Raw genomic sequence first — 25,146 nt, forward strand, 5'->3', positions numbered from 1 at the left:
GAATACCAATCCGTTTCAATCGTTTTTAGTCGGTGTAATCGTTATAAATCCGTGATTTCCGGATCAAGAATCCAGATTCATGCGGATTCAAAATTTTTAATCGGATTCAATCGGTCATTTTTGGCAGGGATGTACTTTATGTTGTAAAGCGAGGTCCACGCTGCCTACCGGCGGGGTGGGTGCGAGGGAGGGGAGGGCCGAAAGCCCCCTCTCGCACCCCCCCCCCGTGTGTGTGTGTGTGTGTGTGTGTGTTTCCCACGCATAATTAAACTAATGAAACTCCCAGCGTGAAACCTAACTGCTTGAATCGAAATGCTTGGTTATTCTGCACGATTGATTCATTTAAAATTGGCGCAGTTTTACATGCGCGTGTGGCCGCAGGGCATGGTCGTAGTCGCTACATCTCGTCGGTATCAGGTTATGATTCCTGTCAACTTTAACCGTTAATATCTCGCTTCGCGGGGCAGAGCGACACTTTTTTCTGCCAGATTCGGTCGTTTCGTGCAAAAACGCGTCGATTAAGCCCAAGTTGAACGAAATCGGTGAGGAGGCCACTATTCTTCAGATTTACCAAATTAAATTGTAACGATTTAATTAGAGGGCATAGAGGGGATTTTACTATGCCAATCAAAATTGTGTTTCAAGTCTGACGATTTGTCGGCGCGCAGTTTACTATAGTTGAAAAAATATTTGTTTAATAAAAATAATTTAACACGAACATCCTGTTATATTCTTCATATTGAATTTTAATCAAATTAGAGATATTGATTGATGTATTGTAATTTACATACTGCAATTTATGACACTGTAGAGATTTATGTTTCCTCATAACATATTTGAAATTAATGTCTTGAAATAAAGAATGGTTTTGTGTTATAAATTGTATTGCTCCAAAATTTTTAACCATGCGTAATTGTTACACTGCTGATGTGGACAAAGTACTATTAACGTTGAAAAAAGAACAGAAAATGAGCACGTATATACATACATGATGTAAGTCAGGGACGGTTCCTGCTTTCTCTTCTGGACTATGTGTATTATTAATAATAATTAATAAATAAATAAAAATTGTTTTTCAAATAATAAAATGTGTTGTAAGCAATTTTCCATATCATTAAGAATCTATTTAAAAAAAAGAAAAAGAATCGATTATTAATATGTCTGCCCACTATATGCTTAATTAATTTTTATTAATTATTAATAATTGTGTACTCCTCTCCAAAGTATAAAAATGACGTTCCAAATTTCTCTAAATAATTTTCAAATGATTACAAATACTTATTAAAAGAAAAAAAACAATTGTCTACCAAATATATTGAGGTTTGCGGGATAAAATGATGAAGACAAAAACTCACTCTGGTGGTTTTCCCCGAAGGCCAAACGAGGTAAAAATCAATTCGACACGCTGACGCGGCCCTGCAAGAAATGTGTAAACGCACTGTTGTGGATCTCCTTCAGGATTGATCAGCGTCGGTGCGTGAAAGCTTCCGTTCAACGGTCCGTCAGGAGTGCTCACAAATTTTTGGTCGCACTCTGGAAACCAGATAAAATTACAATTTACGTGAGTTGATCGATCGTCATACCGTAGAAAAAATTAATAAAAAAAGGCACAGGACGTACTTGGTGTTCTGGCAGTAGTGAGCCCTCCCGGTGGCTGTGGCAGTGATGAAACGTAGTCTTGTGGTAGTGATGCATCAATTACCTCGCGGGCTGAATTGAGAGAGGGTGTGATGATTCAAGGACCCCATGATAACATCCACCGCCACCGGGAACACACCACACCATATTATAACCATGCAAATAATTGTGATAATGAGAATAATAATAATAAGACGTATATTGTGTGTAGGGGAGACCGGGGCAAACTCGACACCAGGGCAAACTTGACATTAGACTTTTTGCTAATTAGAATTTATCGTAGAAACTTGCCTTTCCTACAGTAAATGCGTCTTTATGTGCCAGTGTTGTCAACGAAATTTGGTGACATTCTGAGTTATGGTGTAAAAATAAATAAATGTTTCTTGTAAAAAAACTTGACGCCGCTAGACTTCGAAATTTAAACATTAAAATTTAAACATTAGTATTAAAATTTTTGATTAAATAAAAAAACAATAAACATAATTTAAGAAAGAATGCGAAAGGAGTAAAAAAAGCAGCGCCAAGTTTTTTTTACAAGAAAAATTTATTTATTTTATTTTAATTAAATATTTTTATTTTGTACTGTTACCTCTTTAACTCTTTGTAACAAAAATTCTTTGTAATATTATAATTTTGTTAAGAAGAATTAAAAAGCTATTATCACTTGGGTTGGAATAGGAAGACCCTTGAATGGGAACACAAAGATTATGTACCACTTGGGTTTTATTTTTTAAATTGCACAACAATATATATATTCTTTTTGCAATTGGCGCAATTTAAAGATCTCACATCTTTTTTTGAAATACATGTCACTTAAGTTGAGTTAGGTAACATAATTTTGTAATATAATAATTTTGTTAAGGAAAAATAAAGCTACTACTTAGGTTGGATTTTTGAATTTATAAAGTACATTGCGTGTACTTGGCGCCTTTTTTTACCTTTTTTGAAAAAGGTAATTTTGTACTGATATCACGCATTTTTGTAGTGTTAAACAGGGATATTTAGGTAAAAGTAAATTACAGATTACTTAAAGAATTGGTAATTTTACAGAGAAAAATTTCTAATTTGTGAAAACAAATTAATTTCTTTTGCAAATTGATAATTTACATTACTTATACCGCATTTACGTTAAGAAATTATCGTAAGTTACTACAGAAGTAACGCTCGCGCACATTTTTACTCATGAGAAAGGTTTTTAGAAATCGGTTATAAAACGTTTCATAAAAACGCTTATAAAACATTTTTGAAACGTGTATGTGCTACCTGGGTAGTTCTATATTATAATTATTATTACATTTAATGTTATTATTGCGATTCTCTTCATTATACGGATATAAACACACATATACATATGTATATTTGTAAAAAATAGAATCGTATATATATATATATATATATATATATATATATATATATACAAGGTGAATCTTAACGGATGCACCAATACCATAGGCGATGAGTTACCGACTGCAACTGTAATCAACCGAACGATCCATAGATGACATTAGCTTGAATCGACCGCTTCGATCGACGAATCCGAGGTGATGTACAGGCAAGTTAAAAACTGTGAATCAAATAACGTATATCGTATGTACATACTTTTCTAATATATCCAACTGTCTTACACATGTTTTTTTACATATAATTTTATTTAATAACGCGATTTCTTATTATTCTCTATTTGCGCGCAACGTATCTACCGCATAGAAAAAAATATCTTTTGTATCTGTATATCTTTTTTATATGATTTTTTAAAAATATTGATATTTTAATCAAGTTACTTGGTGGCGATTTCTTTTCACGCTTACGCGGAACATTTTAGCGCGTAAAAAAAGAGTTGGATGTAAATCGGCAAAAATATAAAAATATTTATTTTTATAAAAAATTAAGCGATTCTACTTTTCTACAAGAAATATTCTACTGTATGCTTTATGGATCTAAAAGTAATAACTTAAAAAATTAAAAGTAATAACAGTGAACTACCGCACCACCCTTGATGTACCACCAATGCGGCGTGTTAGGTTTTTTAAAGTGGACCTTCGCCTGGAACCATATTGTACCACATTTTTAGACTTTTTCAGTATAAAGATTCAAATAGATATACTGAAGTCATATTGCGTGTAAGAACGCACGCGGATAAAAAATTACATCAACGTGTGACCGTGCGCAACACATCACCAATTTATCATGTTTTTACCTTAGTATGTGCTCGAAATGGCCCCCCTCCATCCTCTCACAAATGTAGTTTTTTTTTTTTTTTTTTCAAAATTGCACGACGCACCCAGCGCGAGACCTATGGGCTTATTGCACGGCAAACTCGTACAGTTAGATTCTTTAGATCTTGAGCGCTAGCAGGTCGCGTTGCGTAAACTTGCTGCTTAAGATGACCCCATAGAAAAAAGTCTAGCGGTGTGAGGTCTGGTGAACGCAATGGCCATTCGTGAGGACCATGAAGTCCGATCCAACGGTTACCGAATTTCTTCTTTAATAATTCCTTTGTTGCTCTGGCAGTGTGTGCTAGATGGCCATCATGCTGGAACCACATGATAGCACGTAATTCCAACGGCACTTCATCCAACAAGTCAACAAGTTCATTTTTGAGAAATCTCTGGTATCGGTCATCATCGATACCAGACCCTACTATCAATAAAATGTGGTCCAATGATGTGGTCTCCGAGAATACCCGCCCAAACGTTTACCGACCACCTAACTTGTATATGCGCTTGCTGCATCTAATGAGGATTCTCAGCGGGTCCATCAGTAATGCGAGTTACGGTGGGTGACATTGCCATCATTATGGAAAATACATTTGTCCAAAAACAGAATGTATTTCGAAAAATAATAATTTTCCTCACTCACATTAAGGAGCCACTGACAATACTTCAATCTGCGAGGTTCATTATTTGCATGCAACTCTTGAGTCAGAGTTAACTTGTAGGAATAGAAGTGAGCCGATTTCAAAGCCTTACATACTGTTGCCTGGCTGACTCTTTGATCCTGCACGATGGCTCGTGTACTAATTTTTGACTCTGTGGCCTAGTTTACACCAATCTCTTGATACGCGTATCAAATAGTATATTTGAACTGATCAGCCAATAATCAGACTTATTTACTAGTTATTTACTATTTAATACGCATATCAAGTGATTGGTGTAAACTAGGCCATTAGTGACCTGTTCTGATATCTGTGCGGTATTTCCGCGCGGTGGTCATCCTATACGAGGCATAAAAGTAACAATAAAAAGGTAAAATAAAAGTACAATATTTAAAATTATTTTATTAGAAGATCTTATAAATAAATATGTACCTGCAGACTTAATAGGTCTAAATTGACCATTTTTTTGCCGCAATTCCAGTCTCAGAAAAAATGTGTGATGTGACTGTCTTCGCTCTGAGTATCTGGGTATCTACGAGCATAAACTCTTGCAGTTTCCCACAATCGTCGGCCGCATATAGCGCACAAAAAAACCATGTCGCACATCCCATTATTCGTAAAATTGTGAGCCATGTTGACCGCACGTTCTATCACGTTTTACGAAACACACGGGATCGAAGCCAGACAAGGAATGAACAATTTGCTAGAATAAAGCTGTCAAAACAATTAAAAAAACAGTAAAGAAACAGTAAAAAAAATAATTGATCGACAAAATCCTGACAGAAAACTATCTTCTATTTCCGACTGAAAGTTTATGCTTTAAAATACCCAGAGCAGAAGTAGCCAAGCCACATATTTTCGATGAGGCTAGAAGGCTAGAGGCTAGTTGTAGCTGTGAAAAAATGGTCAATTTCTCTAAAATGTTTAAATACATATTAAATTTGTAAGATTTGATGGTAATATGATTTTAAACGTGTTTGTTCTTTTATCATTATTTCTATTGCTTTTTTTCGTACAACACGAACACCGCGCATAAAAATGGCGCAAATAGAAAAGATAATTACGGACGACCTAATAATTAACGCACAAGCCATCGCGCGGTAGAAATCAAGGAATCAACCAGAAAATTTTATGTAAAACTTTGATATCGGTTTATTTTTATTCTTGTAGGATCATCTTAAGCACATTGGGAGCCGAAAAACTCTGAATTTTCGTTTATTCTCAACTCTTAATCTCAATCCAAATGCTTACTTAAAAAAAAGTAATGTTTACTGAAAAACAGTAATATCTAAAGATTAAGATCGTAAGCAATATTATCTGAAATAAATAATAGAAAAGAAATAATTACTGAGAAGTTCCATTATTCAATCATGTGCGATTCCGTAACCATTAAGTACTATTTGGCTCTCTATATTCGTTCTATCACGCGAGTTCAGAGCAGTTCAGAGAGATATGTCGTATATGAGATTGATAATAGTTATTGTAGAATAGATTGTTAGCTCAGTATTAGGCTGTCATTCCGGAATCTTAGGTTTGAATCTCGTCTCCCGTCAATGTGTTTTCAAAAATTGTAAAACAGTACGTAATTTTAATTAATAAAATAGAATATATGCAAAACCACGAATATAAATTAAACTATAAAAATATTAGAAAAAAATGAGACCTATTTAAAAATATTAAAAAAAAAAAAGTTTTTCCGTTAAAATATTGCACCGGAATCATTATTAGTCTTTATCGTAATGGTTACTGTAAAATCCTTACTGGTTACTGGGAGAATGTTTACTGTGTAGTAGTGTGTAATGGTTACTGTAAGAAAGATTAAAAGTTGAGAGTGAGCAAAAATACAGGAATTATTAGTTTTTCGGCTCTCAATGCAGTAATTAAGTTTGCACAACGGTTAAATTTCACCTTTGAATTGGAAAGGAATAATTCTCTTCCGTTTCTCGATACTTTAGTTATCAGGGATGGAAATCGACTGATCACGAATTGGTATAGAAAACCTACGTTTTCAGGCCGTTACATCAATTTTTTCTCTAGCCATCCGATTAAATATAAAGTTAATACCATCACGAGTCTTCTTGATCGAGAGATCTTATTGTCTGACGAACGTTTCCACGAATCCAACACAAATGTGGTTAAAAAAATTCTTTTGAACAATTCCTTTCCAATCGATCTCATCGATAAACACATAAACATCAGAATTAAACAACTTCGGCATAGGCGTAACGCGAATAGCACCCCTGCCAATTTATTCGATCCACGGAAATGCGTCGTACTTCCGTATGTCAAAGGTCTTGGCGAAGATATACGTCACACACTTACTAACATTGGCCTCAATACTGTCCATACTGTTCCAAAAAAATTGGACGTCATTATTAAGAGGGGAAAGGACCGTCTCGATAGGAATAATTCCACTAAAGTGGTCTACAGAATAAATTGTGACGATTGCTGTGCATCCTACATCGGGCAAACAAAACGATACCTATAAAAACGCGCGTTACCGAACATTTTAAGGATATAAGGAAAGACGACGATAAGCATTCCGTTGTCAGCAAACATCGCGTATCCCATAGTCATGAATTCAAGTGGTCTGAGGTAGAAATTTTGCATAGAAAAAAGAACAGAAAAAAGAAAGAAATTGCAGAAATGTTTTTAATAAAAAAATATTCAGATACAATTAATCTAAAAAAAGACACCGATAACTTAAATCCCATATACGACAACGTTATCTCGAGTGTATAATTGTTTTGTTTCTCTGCTGTTGGGTACTCTGATAACTTTGTAAGCGTTTAATATGTACGAAACTGTCAGTTTGTTTCTGACTCCCATTGCGTGAACATGTGTCGCCGCTGTGGCTCGAGAGAATTGCGATCCGTATTGTAACTCGTCAGTATGATACGCAATGCTAACTTTTTGGCGCCGTCGTTGGACATTCTCTGTGTACTCTGTGTAAATAAGTATTCTCCCTTAAATTTCTTGGACTTGAACATTACTTCTATTATTTATTAATTTTCTAACCTCTCATTTGTGATGTTTCTGCCAAAATTTCATAAACACTAGTACTGAGAATGTGCTGACGATATGGTACTCGTTTTCTCATCAGGTATGAATTTTTGCGCCTTAAGAATTTTTCGCATTGATTTAAACGGAATTTCTTTTATATTTTTGGAAAATTTTAACTTTCAACTCTTAAATTATTAATTTTTAATCTTATTGACTTTGTTATTTGACCTCGCGCTTGTTGTTTTTGTTTTGTCAGATCACTTGATAAAGACCCACTGATCTATATATAACTGGATAGTGAATAGGCCGAATTTTGTGAAGCAATATGAACGGCCGCCATGTTGGCCGCAGCGGGCACTTCGGGCATCATCGGGAGCCGTCGTGAGCGTTCGTGAATCGCCAAGTTTGAAGTTGCACACAGGAGTGAAAATTGCTTAGTTGTGTTTTTACAGTTAATTTACATACAGTTAATATACATACAATTGTGTAAAATATAAATGCATTTATTGATAAACATAAAGAACACATAAAATACAAATTATAGAAGATTAAATTAACAAAATTAAATTTTCGAAGGTATCGCAAAACAACAAAATAAAATTTTCCAAGGTATCGCAGAACTTAATACTTAAAAAATAATTGTGTACAGCAGGGTTGGGTACGTCCCTTTAAAACACCATCTGTATAAGGTTTGGGTACGTTCCGTAAAAACGCCCTTTAAGGCCCCTTCGGGGCAAATAAAGTACCTTTTGAACTGAATAATTGTGTACAGCTGTTTTAAAAAATTATTGACTTTTCCAAATTATTTGCCAGTCATATGATGTCGTAATTTCATGCCGATAGCAGCATCTGACACGCGGTTAGTTGCGATAAACATGCGTAGCTTAATGTAGCATTTACAAACTTCTTTCGCTAGCGTGAAAATGTGGCTCGAAAGATGTTCCATTTCATCGTCAAAGATATGCTCATTCAACGACGGAAATAAATTGCAAGGCGGCTGAAAAACGTCTTGCAATATTTTTGCGCAAAGAACTGCTTCAGCATTCGATTCTCGAAATGGATTACCCTTATTTCTGTTCAAGCTATGTCTTATAATGTTTTCAGCGCGTTGACATTTGCTCGGAAATATTAGCCCACCTCGTGTCTTTGCCTGAATAAGACAATTGTCCGAAAATTCTGGTACGCTTTGACTGTTGTGAAATAACGCATTTCGGCATTTCTCGCACCTAATTAGCGGTTTTTTCGTCCACCATTTTCTTAACTACCTAACCAGCTATATTCGCGACACAATTTTCCGAAAACGCGGACAGCGTGTTTGGTATTTGCCAGTTAAGTACGATAAATTCATCCATAAATTCGTCATTTTCATTGCAATGTCCAATCTCTTCATCTAATCCGTACTTTTTACAGAATCGAATATTGTCCATCGCGCTGTAAACAGCAGGATCGTAACAATCGATAGGTTTTTTCTTCCAGCCCCAGAAGAAACCGTTAGGATACTGGTAGAGTCCATGGCTTCGGCATTACCGTTTGTGGCAATTATTTCGTGCCGAACTAACATCCTTTTGTACGCCGAAATAAATTGTGCACAAGTGGAATTCGGACACCAGCCATCACATCTTTGAATTGCACAAAAAAATAGTTCCAGGTGGTCCTGGCTACATTTGTACGTTAGCAAATATTTCATTTGAGAGCCTTCCGGTTTAACGTACGTGTCGTAAATGCCAATGACGGATATGGCGGCTGTAATCATTCTGACGAATGGAACGTACCGTTTGGTTTTCCACATTTCCTTACCCTCGACATTCGTGATACCTTTTAGATACTCTATGTCGGCCAAAATTTGCGGTCGCCAGATAAACTCATTGGTACGTCGCAACGGACTCTTGTAACCCTTTCCGAATGGATTACGCAAATTTAAGAAATCAAAAAGTCTATCGATACAGCGAATAAAACGTACCGTTCCCTCATTTCCTTGAAATTCTGGTAAGCCTAATACTCGCGCACAAAACTCGATAGCATCAGCAACACTGCTACTGAGAGTCTGAGCAGCTAGAGCCACCTTCATCTTCATTTTCCCGTATTGGATGTGTGCGATCTTAAGCCGATTTCCTGCTCGTAGCCCTTCTTTTTTTTGCAAGTATGCTAAAGCAGTTATGAATCTCCATTCGATTTTTTGGCCCTCGTTGTCACGCAGTTCTTTCTGATCGCCAAGACAGTTTCTGAACAGTTTTAACATGTGGCAGGCATCTAATATTACATGTACTTTCTTTTTGTTCGAAGGATGCAGAAAATACGGCTGTGGATCGATTAAATCGAAAGTAGCTCCGAGTTTGCGTAATGTCGCGAAGTGTTGCGATGGACCGTCTAAAGTTAAAGACGATACCTCGACGCCAATTTCGTCCAGACGCTGTAGACAATTCTGTATGAGGCTAGCATTCGTCGAAGAATCTATCCCATTTACCAAAAAATATCCTAAAGGTTGTAAGATGTAATATGTGAGATGTAATAGTGCGAGCACGCTACCATCCACCACCCTATGATTCTCCCGAAGTGGGAGGCGGGTGATTTGCGCATGCCCATCGATCCGCGATCCGGTGATCGATGGGACCGAGCGAGGCTCGGCCTCTTTCGTTCTGGGGACTCCGAGCCGACCACGCTTAATTCTAAATACGGGCCTTACAACGAGCAGACTGACGGTGGATTGAGAGGCGAGTCAGGATAAGGCGATCAAACTTCCTGCGGAGCAATACGGCCCGCCCAGCATTCTACCAGCCACGTGAGGCAAGGGTCCCCGCAACAGGCGAGAGAGCCAACGAGGGAAGCGCAGGAGGTTCCCGAGCACGCAGATGAGTACTTGTAACACGAACTTGAATCGTGATCGGCACACGTCCTCGGAGAGTATAATAATTCTCGCGCTATACAAATGTCTCCATATATCGCATTAGTATTCTCTTAATTTCTCTCGAGACGCGTACATTTTGATGTGATGACCATCTTCGGCGTGACACATAACGAGCGATAGGTGACCGCGAGGATATTTATGGGGCGAGTGAGTGAATGTATGAAAAGCGTGCGTATAGAGGCGGTCTCAGGAGAGCGATATTTGTAGCCCGTGTTAATTAAAATAAAATTACGGATACCCTTTGATAAATATCTCGTTCGATAAATGCACGTCCCTCCCCGGGAATCGAGTCATCTTTTGTATAAGTAAGGTTTAAACAAATAAAATAGACCTTACAAATTGGCGCCCAACTCGGGGCACGATTTACTAAGTAAATGCTTAGGAATATCGTGAACTGATACAAACGAAAGTATGACGATTATCGCGATGGTTTATTTGTCGGTGATAGGAGTGTGAATCGAGTGTGAATGGCTGAGGATGAGACACATATTTATTTAACAAAATCTGGTAGAAAAGCGAAACAGAAATTTACTAGTTATATATACTTTCTCAGGAAAAAATAAACGGACATACAAAATGCCGATCATGGAAGATCGACTTATTAATACGGACGGAATTAATGGAGATGACGCGAGAGAACAGGACCGGGAGAACTTGAACAGAGTACGCGAAGAATTAGAGCGGGCGCGACGAGACCTTGAGGTTATGCGAATGATGAACGCCGAACTGCAACATCAACAACGAGATGTCCTTCACCAGGCTCCTAATAACGAAGGAAGCCGGAACCACGTCAATACTAAGGAGATTGCGACGTAAATCAGTAACGTACAAAATTTTAACCTAGATATTAAGATGCCGAAATTTAGGGACGAACTTACCTCAAATTCTATGGAATTCGTGGAAGGGTAGAGAAATTTTTTAAAACAAAAAACGTTGAAGAGGATCGGAAATTATTAATTGTTGAGCATGCATTAGAGGGAAGGGCGAGCTTGTGGATGGACTGCGGAGTGCGGATATTCAAAATTATGGGGAATTCAAAGAACAATTTATTGAGAAATTCTATTCAGTGCCGACTCGCGTGCAATTCAAAAACGCGTGGATGGAGGATGGAGAGACGGTATGAGTCGGGGGGGGATTCATTGCAAACATACTATTACCGTCAGCTTCAGGAAGCGAAATATTTTATTCCCAAATTGTCTGAATATGAAATCAATTACAAAATCGTTCAACAGTATCCCCTCTGGATCAAAGAAAAGATGGTAACCATTAATTATGATGACGCGAATTTGATCGTGCAAACGCTGGCGAACTTGGATGGAATTCGAAGGGAGAAGGAACGTAGTCAACAAAGATACGCGAGCCCGCACATAAGACAAATAAGCACTCAAGGACATTGGGAACATAATAGACATAGGTATCAACACAATAGATTCCAAAACAATTATCGGAATGAGGACTATTATTCGGGTTATAGAAGGGGTGGTCGAAACGATTTTCGAGACTTTAGACTACCTGATACGCGTTATCCCCCGCCAACGAATACACCACGAGTGAATAGAGATAGCTTCGACAATAGGATCAATAACAACGAATCGAGTAGTATTTTAAACTAGAAATCGGTGCGATGAAATCAGGTCCGTCGTCGCATCGGGAGGATTTTGATTTTGTGAGTGAATTGGCTAGCGGAATTAAAGGAAAAAAGGACCAAGATAATGGCGATCGCGTTAATTTATTGGCTAAATGTCCACATGTCCGAGTTAGAATACATAATCAGCAAATGATGGCATTGCTGGATTCGGGTAGTCAGGTATCGGCGGTGTCGGAGTCGTTTTATAAAGAAATAATGTCACAAAACGGAGTGAGAGAATTGCCCGTGACAAACCTAGTGGTCTCGACCGCGATCGGGAAAAAGTCAACACCAATTAAACGTCAGATTTTTATTCAAATAAAAATCGAGGATATCACGGTCGAGGATTCTTTTCTAGTTGTACCTTATTTAACATCAAACTTGATTTTGGGTCACAATTGGCTATCGAGGAATAATGTGATCATGGATTATAAGCGAAATTGCATAGAAATACAAGGACGACGGTTGGCGAATTCGTCGGTAATGTTCGGGCAGGACGCGATGGAAACACTTGTATGTACACAAAGAAACGATACGGTATATGTATATGTGATAGAGATATGTGAATTGGACGCGAAAGGGGAGAAGGACCAAATAACAAGTAACGCGATTAGTTCAAGTGAGGTAACTCAAAAGGAAAATAGGGGGGGAGAACTAATAAGTTGTAATAAGGATAGATGAGGAGATGATAACGGAAGTGATTAGGAGCGACCGGGTTGAAGAAAATAATAAAGAAACAATTATACGAGAATTGGTACAAAGGAAGGGGGATATTTATAATGAAATGTGTGACAGCAATGATCATGATATATGTGATGAGATATGTGATGGTATTGATAATGATATAGGGGATAATAATATATTTAAGAACGCTTCTCTAGCTGAGAAGAAAACGGAGTGTAAGCAAGGTGTACCGGAGGACCCGATAGAGATCGCGTGTGAAATGACCTCACTTGACAACGTCCAAAAACATATTTTTCGCGAAATGTTAGAAAATTTTCGTTCACTTTTTTCGGACAAGCCAGGCTGCGCGAAGAGATATGAGCATCGCATAAAATTAAAGCCCGGCATCCGTCAACCGAGAATTCGTCATAATTATCCGGTTCCGTACGCGTTACGCGAGCCGACGAGAAAAGCAATCGAAAAAATGATCGAAGATGGGGTTATTGAAAGAGGAATTAGCCCGTATTGTAATCCGATAAGAATCGTAAAAAAGGAAGATGGTAGTGTTAGGGTTTGTTTAGACGCGAGGGGCATAAACGAAGTAATCGAAGACGATCAAGAATCACCACCGTTAATAAATGAATTAACGCAAAAGTATCACGGCGCTAAATGGTTCTCGAGGATAGATTTGACTCACGGATATTGGCAAGTGCCATTGGAAGAATCGTCGCGACTGTTCACTGCGTTCTTGTTTGATTTCAAAACATATTTATATTGTAGGATTCCGTTTGGATTAAAGACTGCCGGTAGCGGTTTTATAAGGGCATTGAGCAACGCGTTGGGGGACGAGTTTAACGAATTTATATCTAAGTATATTGATGATGTAATAATTGGCACTAAAACTTTCGAAGATCATATTAGGATTCTAAGCAGAATATTTAAACGTCTCCTCGACTATAATTTTACATTAAAATTATCAAAATGTGTATTTTTTTAAAAATGTGTTCTTTTCCTTGGACTTGAAGTGTCGACAGAAGGTATTTCGCCGGAGCGAAAGAAGCTCGAGAATATTATAAATTTTGAAGAGCCAAAAAATAAGAAACAACTCCAACAATTTTTAGGGGTGTGTAATTATTATCGACAATTTAATGTGAGACACAGCATGTCAGTAGATTCACTCCGCGAATTGCTGAGAAAGGATGTAGGTTGGAATTGGACACAAGCACATTCCTCTAGCATTTAGAGAGTTAAAGGGAAATCTTAACCAGAGTTTAACCTTGAAGCATATTATTCCAAAAGTGCCCTTCAAATTACAAACGGACGCGAGTGATTGAGGGATTGCAGGAATTTTGTATCAAGTTGATGGGGGAGGAAATCATAACATAATCGGATTAGTGAGTCGGTGCTTATCTCGTCCGGAAATTAAATATACTACTACGGAGAAGGAGCTCCTGGCGATCGTGTATTCAGTAGAGAAATTTCGGGTTTATTTGATAGGTGTACACTTCGAGATAGTAACAGATCACAAAAGTCTAACGTTTGTGCAGTCCGCGGCTTTTCAAAGTGGCAGAATTATGCGGTGGACATTGTTGTTGCAACAGTACTCTTTTTCGGTGACGCATTGTCGGGGTGTAGATAACGTGGTGGCTGATTTTTTTCAGCCAAAATCCGGAGGGAAGGTTTGCGGAGGAAAGTCTTGAGCAAATTGTTATCTCATCGTTGCATCAATGTTTCTCTCCCGCAAATGATAAAGAGGAAACATCGTTAAAGATAATAGCCACGATCCATTATGATGGCAAGTTCGCTCAAGGCATGAAGGCGTTGAGCGAATTGCAGCGTGATGATCCAAAAATAAGGTGTTGCATTGATGCTTCCGCTGAGAGGGGGGAATGCTGATTTTGTTGTATATAGCGACATACTGTTTCATCGGGAAAAGAGTAGGAAAAACTGGAAAATCGTAATACCGGAAAAAATGCAACGATCGTTAATAAAGGAGATACACTCTAAACTGGGTCATCCAGGTGTTTATAAAACCATCGCATATCTGAAACAATTTTATTATTGGAGAGGTATGTCGGCACAAGTAAAGAATTTTGTATTACATTGCGATATGTGTCAACGAGTAAAATATTTAACAGTGTCAATGGAGGGAGAATATAATTTTATTGTGTCAAAAGGTCCGAATGATTTAGTTACTGTGGATTTTTATGGTCCCCTCCCGATGGCCCGCGGAGGAATGCAATATATGTTTGTTATGGTAGACGCCTTTACAAAGTATGTGAGTTTGTATCCGATAAAAAAAGCAACTGTTCGCATGTGTGTAAAAAAAATTATGGATATCTTTATTCCAAAATTCGGAAAGCCAAAGCGTATTTTATCAGATCACGGTAGCCAATTTACGTCCGCATTATGGAAAACGCGACTTGAGGCCGAAGGTATCAAGGTTTTGTATAGTTTGATCAGACACCCGCAGTCAAATCCAACAGAACGCGTTATGCGCGAGTCGGGCCGATTATTTAGAACGTTGTGCGCGGAAAAACATACAAAATGGGTTACGTTTGTGTCGAAAATCGAGAAGATATTAAATGTTACGGTCCACCAGAGTACGGGAGTTACACCGTGTGAATTGCAATTTGGTCATTCCGTTCAAGATGAGATTCTAGAGCTCGTCCAATTTCCCAAAAGTGAGAAACCCTCGCACGAATTCCTAATCGAGATGGCTAGAGAGAATTTAAGGAAGAATTTTAAATATCGTAAAAGACAAGGAGGTAAATCTAAAATTCAATTATCGGTCGGGGACTTAATCCTATTAAGAGTAAAACATCTCTCAAATGCTTGTGATAAGGTGATCGGGAAGTTTTTCCACCTATATGAGGGTCCCTATAAAATAATTCGAAAAATAGGAGAAAACGCGTTCGCACTCGTTGATCCAAAGAATGAGCAGGTAGAGATAGGCATATATAACCGTCTCAATCTCCGAAAGTATTATCTTGGAAAAGGTGAAGACCGTGAAAAGTAGACAAGAAAGTATCTGTTCGAGTTCTCTCCCTAATATTGTACGGGCAAATACTGTTGATATTGGAATGTTTATATGTAAGTTATTATACCGTGACGATGTGTATGCAGATACTGTTGATATTGGAATGTTTATATGTAAGCTATTATACCGTGACGATGTGTATGCGAACACTGTTGATATTGGAATGTTTAGATATAAGGTATGATTTGACGAGGTGTAAATACGAACGCTGCTAATCTTGGAAGATATCGATGTAAATTAATTATACTACACTTTGACGATGTGTCGATATGCGAACACTATAACGATAACGTTGGAAGGATTATAGATAAAGTATCAGTATGAGTGAGAGATTGAATGCGATGGAAATTGAGTATGCTTGGATCTCGCGTCGGTATCTTGATAACTTGTAAATAACTATAAAATGCGGTATAAAATTGTAAGGAGGAGATTAAGTTTATGGCCCTCACGCTGGGTTGCGTTCCAAAATTCACTCTGGGTAACTAAAATCTATAGTTTACGTCACGTACACTATAGCATTTTAGTTAACTAAAGTGAATTTTGGAACGCAGCCCTGAAGGTGTGTCCCATAAAAGGGGGGGGGGGATTGTAAGATGTAATATGTGAGATGTAATAGTGCGAGCACGCTACCATCCACCACCCTATGATTCTCCCGAAGTGGGAGGCGGGTAATTTGCGCATGCCCATCGATCCGCGATCCGGTGATCGATGGGACCGAGCAAGGCTCGGCCTCTTTCGTTCTGGGGACTCCAAGCCGACCACGCTTAATTCTAAATACGGGCCTTACAACGAGCAGACTGACGGTGGATTGAGAGGCGAGTCAGGATAAGGCGATCAAACTTCCTGCGGAGCAATACGGCCCGCCCAGCATTCTACCAGCCACGTGAGGCAAGGGTCCCCGGAACGGGCGAGAGAGCCAACGAGGGAAGCGCAGGAGGTTCCCGAGCACGCAGATGAGTACTTGTAACACGAACTTGAATCGTGATCGGCACACGTCCTCGGAGAGTATAATAATTCTCGCGCTATACAAATGTCTCCATATATCGCATTAGTATTCTCTTAATTCCTCTCGAGACGCGTGCATTTTGATGTGACGACCATTTTCGGCGTGACACATAACGAGCGATAGGTGACCGCGAGGATATTTATGGGGCGAGTGAGTGAATGTATGAAAAGCGTGCGTATAGAGGCGGTCTCAGGAGAGCGATATTTGTAGCCCGTGTTAATTAAAATAAAATTACGGATACCCTTTGATAAATATCTCGTTCGATAAATGCACGTCCCTCCCCGGGAATCGAGTCATCTTTTGTATAAGTAAGGTTTAAACAAATAAAAGAGATCTTACAAGGTATCTTCCATCTACCATCTAATGCGACCGCCATGAAAACTAATGCTTCTTTCGCTAAAGGTATGTCATCGCATGTTTCGATTCCTGATCCTACATTTACGTAGCCTCTAAGTTTTCCGTTTCGAATATACTGAATACCTTTCTTAATACCTATTTCGTCAAGCATCAGGGTAACGATAACTTGCCTCCTGACCTTTTTTTCTTCTGAGACTTTTTCCTTTAACGCGTCAAAACTTTCAGAAGTGAATCCGGGTTCACAATTGATTGTGCTATACCACAACCGAAGTGTGCTTGGGTCGGGCAGAGCGTTGCAAAATTTTTGTCTTACATACCTATAAGCTTTCGGCTAATAGAAATGAATAGTCATAGCGAATGTCCGAATAGCAGGTGGGTATTTTTCGCGAGAAATACCTGCTACTAATTTACCTCGACGTTTAAATATTTTACTCCCTGTTTTTTTTTCGATTTATTAGCATTTTGCGCGTACCTCCGCAAAAACTCCGAAACATCACTGTCAGCGATCGATTCTAAGTATGCGAGTCCTGACTCACTTACAGATATACTTTCCCGCAATGTACGAACTATATCCTTTAAGGAGCTTATCTTCGTCGTCAGTCGCTTGACCCATTGTTTATTTAACTTGCATTCTTTTGATAGTTTTTTGATCGTACTGAGGGCCAAGGTAAGTTTTCTCTTGTAGCTTCTAGGAGAGGCCTCATAACGGTGATCGTGTCGCATTGAATAAATTGAAACAGGAGTATTTGGCCTCCTTTTCTGAGGCCTGTCTGTTGAAGTGCTTAAGATGATTGGAACAGGTACCATGTCTCTCGTACTATCGACGTCAATAGTGGTATCCATATCCGCATCAATTTCAATATACACCGCTGTTTCTGAATCTACAGTGGTTTCCATATCAGCCGCGCTTTCTGATTTTTTAAAACTTGCAGCTGCAGTTGCTTCCACTTTCGAAGATAAAACATTTATTTCTAAAATATATAAAATAAATAACAATTGAAACTGTACATAGAAAGCTCTTTAATAACACATTATTAAATATAGTGATATGTATAAAAAAACAATAGACAACATTAAAATGTTACATTTAAAGAAGTATTATTAATAATAAAGCGATATAAGAAAATCAGCGGGGTATATCCTTGGTGTACTTATTGTGTGTACTTATTACTCTTACTTGTAGGTAGTTCAGGCTTAAATACTGTTGGAACCGCAAGCGCTCTTAAGCGCAACTTATTGTTGTCGATCCGCCGGAAACAGTCTGGCTTGAAGTGATCAGAACATAGAATGTCATCTTTCGTCGGAAAAAAATTCTGCAACGGTATGCGAGATAACCATTTCTGAAGCTGCACTGAGTTTTTGAGAGGAAATCTGTACATACACAACAGTCAACATAATTACTGCATGTAATTACATTTTGGAATAGAATTGATTCCGATTATCGCATCAAACTTCATAAGTACTAATAATAATAGTGGTAATAGTAATAATTCTAAAACTGTTCGAATAAACTTGCATTTTAAATCTTAAAAATATCGTATAAGCCGTGCATTTATTTTCTACTAGTTTTACTTACTTGTGAAATATACGATCGCCTTTATTTGTTTTAGGCACATTGCAATAGATACACTTTTTCTGGTGCTTAGGTGCATGAAATAATGTTGGAATGCTTCCCTCTTGTAGTTTCACAGTTCCATTTTCTCTGGTAAAGCATTCCTCAGAGAAATGTTTGGAACACAGTCGCAAATTTTCGAGTGACTGCTTATTGTTCTGTAGGTTTAGATTTTTCAGCCAAGACTTGCAGTTCTCGTGGCCTTTTCGTTGGCAATCTGAATAAAAAGACAAACTTTGTAATAGTTATTTTTGTTCACTCAATTTGTAATTTTCACGACATTACCTCATGCACGGATTAATTATAATATAGATAATGTATTTTATCTCTAAAAATCGTACGACGTGAAAATAAAACTACAAAAAGCAATAAATTATTCAACATAACCAGTAATTTAATATCGAGTGATTGATTGCCATTGATTTACATATAATAAATTAGATACTATAATATATACTTACCGGTGAAAAGACCTGGGCACATCTTCACCCTTGTCGCTTTTCCCACAATGTACGCAATTCTTTTTCATTTTCGACAACGAAAAAGTTACCCGATTACAAATTACTAACTTTAACAACATTAAGCGGTTTTCAATTTTTACCTGTGTGCAACTTCAAACTCGGCGATTCACGAACGCTCACGACGGCTCCCGATGACGCCCGAAGTGCCCGCTGCGGCCAATATGGCGGCCGTTCATAATGCTTCATAAAATTTGGGGTGAGAGTAGGGTATTCACTATCCAGTTATAATATAGATCAGTGTAAAGACCCGAATCCTGGGTTGAAACGTCGTGAAGTACATGTATATTTTTGCCAATTGCTGTCGATGGAATATATTATTTTTTGTTAATTGTTTATTTAATTTTTATATTGTGAATATTTATTATTTCTTTTTATTTCTAGATGATTTTAATTATTTATATGTTTAAATAATTTTGTTGGTTTGTCATATAGAGTCCGCGGCGAATTTGACGGGATAATAACAGCTTGCATCGTTTGGGGTTATAGTAGTAATAACGCGGTTGTCCCTATATACTTTCATTTTTCGTATAATCAAGGCGTCGCAAAGCTAAAGAAGATGAATAAGAAAGGAAGCGGAGGAAGAAGAGGTAAGTCTTAAAATAATATAATATTATAATATGAATTTTTATATAATAACCCAAGCAGCATTTTGACGTCCGCCCGACGTTAAGATAAACACACTTAACGTTGGTATCCAACGTTTTCGCTACGTCGTTTCAACCCTCTTTTGCACTAATTTGGGGAATCAAATTTAGGTTGTACCAACGTTGGAATCCGACTTATATAAGTTAAATTGAGGTTACATTTTTTCCACCAGTTTTAACGTTGGTATGTAAACTTTGATTTTGTACACTCTGCTAGACCTGAGGTTATTCTTTCACAACGTACATTTTAGGTGTAGTTTTCGTGCTTCCATTCAAACCATATGACGGCATTGGTGTAATAAATGTATCATAATACGTACTTATCAATTTGGCACAAATAAAATGGCTTTATAGGAAAAATATAGTTTGCGCAGTCTTTGATACTATTGTAATTTTGCCATAAATACACGAACCCAGCACTGAAATTGTATAACAAAACCCACTTTATTGATAAATGTGGAAATGATAGGTCGAAATTAGACGAATCCTTTCTAAAATATTCCAATTTACTAAATATTCTAATAAATAACTAAAATTTTCCAAAGTGTAGATTTTAATTTTTTTTCATCAAAATTACTTTTAAGATAAATATGTTGTCAAAACTTTAACAACAGATATTATATAAATGCTTTAAATTGTTAATAAAGTGCGTTAAAAAATTTAAATCTAAATATACTGGAAAATGGCGGATTATTTGCCTTCCTCTTCGAGGAATGAAAATGGCGAAGTCAGCGTACCACACTAGATCAAACTTTACGTAGTAAAAGGTGCGATAAATTCTACTAAAATTTGTCTTTTCGTATAAAATAATTAACTTTTTCCGACTTTTCCAAACTAAGTAGTATACCACTGTAGGCAAAATTGTACCTATATTGACTAAAAGTCTTAACAAGGTCGCCAAACTGACTTAACATGTCGATAAAGTATTAATTAGTTGAAAATTCTATACTAGATTTGCGAATGAGTCGTATATCTTAACCAAATCCGACCTATGCAATACCATCTATATGGTGATCTAGAGCATGGTTATGGCAGCCGTGCAGCCGAGCGAACGCGCTCTCGAGCTGTGAACCGCGCGGCGCGCGCGCGTTGTTTCCCGACGACGCGACGATAACCGCGTGAGATGAAATGGACCGGTTCGGCCGTGGATCGTCAACATTCGTCGCATAGTCCTCATAGCTCACGCACGACGCCGCGAATTGCCGTCGACGATGCCCGCTTGACGCAGCAGTAATCTGCTCTACATTTTTTTAGGCAGAATTTGTTACCATTTCTCGCGATTTCTTAACGTCAGTCAGAAATGACCACAGGCGACGTTTCACAACGTTAGCGTTTTACAACGTTTGATAACAAAACGTTGGTTTACGTTGGGAATTACGTATTGAAGTCGCTCGAAAAGTGTAGTGCAGAGTATAACGTCAGGCGAACGTTAAATATCTTAACGTCGGGTAATAGGACTTAAACTGTTTCGAATTTGACGTTGGGAAAGTGATAAAAAAAGCACGTCGTAATTTTAACGTTTAGACAACGTCCAAAAAACGTTAGTAATTATAAGTTACATTTTATAACTTTTTTGAACCGCTTACAACGTTGTGATTAGTAGAAAAGTAGTCCTTAGTCGGAAAGTTAACCGAAAAATGCTGCTTGGGAATATATTGTGCGTAACTCGTCGATGATGATGAAGACGGTCATAACGAACGTGTCAATAATATTTTTTTAATTCTTTGTGATTAAGGTAATAAGTCATAATAAAGTTAAAAAAGACGAATAAAAAAGGAAAAAGACGAGGAAAAGAAGACTCGAGAGAGAAAAAGAGAGAAAGGGAGAGAGAGAGACAGAGAATGGAAAAAAAAGAAAAGGAGACAGAGAGATAGAGAGAGGGAGGTAAGCTTTAAAAAAACATTTAAATTTATATTGTGCATAACTTTTCGACGATGAAAACGACTATAGTGCGTTCGTCCATAATTCCATTATTCTTTGTGAGGATGAGAAGATAAAGGATTGAAAGGAAGTAGAAAATGAAGAAAAAAGGAGAGAGAGAGAGGGAGGGAGGTAAGTTTTAAAATAATCTAAATTTATACTATATATATATTGATTATATTGATTAAATATTTACATTACAGATGAATAAAAGAGAAGTTGAGAGAGAGAGAGAGAAAGAAAGAGAGAGATAAGGAGAGAGGTAAGTTTTAAAATAATTTAAATTTATATTATATATATTGATTATTGATTTGAATATTTACATTACAGATGGAAAAGAGAAATCGAAAGAGTTTGAGTTTGAGTTTGAGTTTATTTATTATGCCATAGTCAAGACTTTAGGCAAAGGATGAATAATACAAAGATATACATGAAGTAAACAAAAATAAAATAAAAACAAGTTGGAAAAAATATGAACTAGAAAGAAGTTGTAACTATAATAAAGCAGCGAGCAAAATCGGAAATAATGAAGATGATAGGGACTGAATTGCAAAAGGAAAAAGTATTCATTCCACCTCAGTCAACGCTTCATTACCAAATTTTGTTGAAAAAGTACATATAAGTGACTGAAATAATGCTGAAAGATTAAAAATCAACGAAATTCGGCCATGCTCCCACAGACAACAAAGAAAGTAATCGCAGAAAATTGACATTGAAACTTAAGACTAATTTAGACGATAAAGGTGCAACAATTTATGTATGTACAGTGACTAGAACAACTTAGACTAAATGTGCTTAAACCTAACACGCACTAACGCCACATCCCACATGACCAGTGGATATCCACAAGTTAGACCCTCAAACAGAACTGAGCTCGAGTGTGAATAGATAGCCGTTGAGCTTTTGTTTAAATTTGTTAAGAGACGAAGACGACACTAGCTCGGTAGGAAGCGAATTCCATAAGTAAATACCCGCAAGGTGAAAGGACTTATGGTAGGTCTCAGTGTGATTAGGATGTTGAAAAGTATGAGGTAGCGCTAGCCGTGACAACCGTCTGATAGAGAAATCGGCTCTAACAAAGATCTCGGAGAGGTAGCTAGGAGACATACCGTGAGATATCCTGTACATTTTGATGCCAAGGAAATAAAGACGTTTATATCTAACCGACAGCCACCCGAGTCGATGACGGTAGGGTGTAATGTGTTCGTCGCGTCGCAGATTGAAGATGAACTGAATCGCACAATTGATGAATCTCTGCAGTTTAGTATTGAGCTCGTCAGTAACATTATTATATATAATATAATACAAGAGAACAGTAGTCCAACAGAGGCCAAATCAAAGCTGACACGAGTTTCACGCGCAGTTGAAATGTTAAGGAGTTTTTGTGAAATTTGAGTTTATGCAGCGTGAAGTGTACCCTCTTAGAAATGTGAGCGACGTGACTGTCCCAAGATAGATCAGAGCTCATGATGACACCCAGATTCCGAGCCTGGGAAACAAACGGGATAGAGGTACCATTAACAGAGATAAGAGACAATTCGCTGAGGCTAATCTGGTTAACGTACCGCTTGCTGCCGAATATTAGTACCTTGGATTTTTTAAGGTTAAAAGACAGTTAATTTGTGGTCGCATATTCGGAGATCCAACTCCAACATCATACGCCACCAACTGTAAAGCAGCATTCAGTTGACCAAAGAGACACTTGCGGTAAATCTGAGTGTCATCAGCGAAGATCAAGCGTTTGGTAAATCTGAGGAAAGCGCCAATGTCATTTATAAAAAGGGAAAAAAGGAGCGGTCCCAGTACCGATCCCTGAGGAACACCAGAGGTGATAGGCAGCCAATCGGAGAATCCGTCGACCAGATCAACGACCGCCTGAGAGCGACTAGTAAGATATAAAAAAATTAATTTGAGGGCAAGATCTGAAAACCCTAATTTCCTCAGTTTAATAATAAGAAGAGGATGAGAAACAGTGTCGAAAGCTTTACTGAAGTCAAAAAGGACAAGAATCAATACTTCACCTGCGTCGACGCCACTCTTAATATCGTGAGATAATCTAAGAAGAGCAGACTGGGTGGAGAAACCCTTACAAAAACCCGATTGACGGTCATCAAGAATATGGTGAGAATTTATGAAGTCGATGATTTGTCGGTGCAGGATTTTTTCAAATAGCTTAGAGAGTTTACACAAGTTGGCAATGGGTCTCGTTTCAGAAGGAGAGGTAGGAGATCTAACCTTGGAGAGAGGACGCACTATAGCGCGCTTCCAGAGAGATGGGAAATAACCCAGATTGAGACAGCAATTGAAGAAGGAGGTCAAAAGGTTACCAATATGAGGCAAGGCCAAGGCAATAGCAAACAGTGGTAATTGATCGTAACCTGAGGCAAAGGAAACAATAGGTGAAAAAACCATAAAGGAGCGAAGGGTATCATAGGATATTTCGGTAAAGCTAAAATGCGGTTCGTCAGGCGTAATAGATAGAATGATATTGGAGAATTGAGATTGAGAACAGAAAGGATAACAATTTGAAATTGAGGAATAATGGGCATTCAAGAGATCGCGTGAAAAAAAGATAAGTGGTGAGGAAAGAGGCGATTCAACTAAACCAAGATTGGCAAGTACACGCCAAATCTTGGACGGAGCGGAAGCTGCGCTCAATCTATTCATATAGAACTGCTCTATGGCTCCTCTTAGATCAAACGTGAGACGATTCCTGTAGAGCCTATAAATGTAATAATCGAGAATGTTGCCAGATCTGCGCGCGGCATTAAAGAAACTGTTACGATGCCAAATTCGGCGCGAGAGGTCGCCAGTGAGCCAAGGCGCAGACGGACGAGTCACACGAAAAGAATGAACAGGAGCGTGCAGATCCAAGCCTGCGGTAATACCACTTGTAATGGTGCTCAGGATATCGTTAATGTCAGACTCGCCCGGGCTAGTCAGACCAAAATCGCACGGAAAAGATGAAGAGAGCTTAGAGGCAAGAGTCTGCACAAACGCCCGCTCATCAAATCTCTTATAGCAGCGTCGAACTAAAGTGCGACTCGCGAAAGACGGAACCCTAAATGAATATGTAAGCTCGATGAGATCATGACCGTTGATAAAAGGAACGTCAGACTTACGAAAAGATAGAACTTTGCTCAAACTGTCGAAACCGTGTCCCTGAGGTGATTAGATTCATAAGATGAAGCAAGGAGGTTGCAATTTAAATCACCTGCAATGATAATGTTTTTATAGCTATGAGCAAACGTAGTAAGGGCATCGACGTAATTGTTAAAATTTTTGCCCTTCGGCCTACGGTACATGGTGGTGAACGGTAGAGGCTCACACGTGCC

The 25,146-nt window shown here is 38.0% G+C and overlaps 2 protein-coding genes across 14 annotated transcripts in view; one reads left to right on the plus strand and one right to left on the minus strand.

Moving 5' to 3' along the window:
- The window catches only part of LOC143908720 (uncharacterized), a 34,368-nt gene extending 17,138 nt beyond the window's left edge, over nucleotides 1–17,230 (plus strand). The window contains exons 3-4 of the mRNA XM_077426485.1: nucleotides 9,800–9,997; nucleotides 17,100–17,230. Of these exons, the coding sequence (XP_077282611.1) occupies nucleotides 9,800–9,997; nucleotides 17,100–17,203 (302 nt within the window). The 3' untranslated portion in view covers nucleotides 17,204–17,230. The remainder of the gene's footprint in view (nucleotides 1–9,799; nucleotides 9,998–17,099) is intronic.
- LOC143908712 (dorsal-ventral patterning tolloid-like protein 1) overlaps nucleotides 1–25,146 on the minus strand; it is a 297,226-nt gene that overhangs the window by 247,429 nt on the left and 24,651 nt on the right. For 10 of the 13 annotated variants that reach the window (XR_013260223.1, XR_013260221.1, XR_013260219.1 and 7 more), the window contains 2 exons: nucleotides 1,621–1,710; nucleotides 1,356–1,533 (listed from right to left, as the gene is read on the minus strand). Coding sequence is in view for 6 of the 13 variants with exons in the window: in XM_077426472.1 (XP_077282598.1) it covers nucleotides 1,356–1,533; nucleotides 1,621–1,710 (268 nt within the window). In the remaining 7 variants the exon portion in view is untranslated. Of the gene's footprint in view, nucleotides 1–1,355; nucleotides 1,534–1,620; nucleotides 1,711–3,085; nucleotides 3,182–25,146 lie in introns of those variants that run through there. The other 3 variants (XR_013260224.1, XR_013260222.1, XR_013260225.1) reach the window with 2 other exon arrangements.

This window comes from Temnothorax americanus, unplaced genomic scaffold (genome assembly GCF_048541705.1).
Source record: "Temnothorax americanus isolate GAGA-0224 unplaced genomic scaffold, ASM4854170v1 Scaffold112, whole genome shotgun sequence".
Taxonomy (NCBI): Eukaryota; Metazoa; Arthropoda; class Insecta; order Hymenoptera; family Formicidae; genus Temnothorax; species Temnothorax americanus.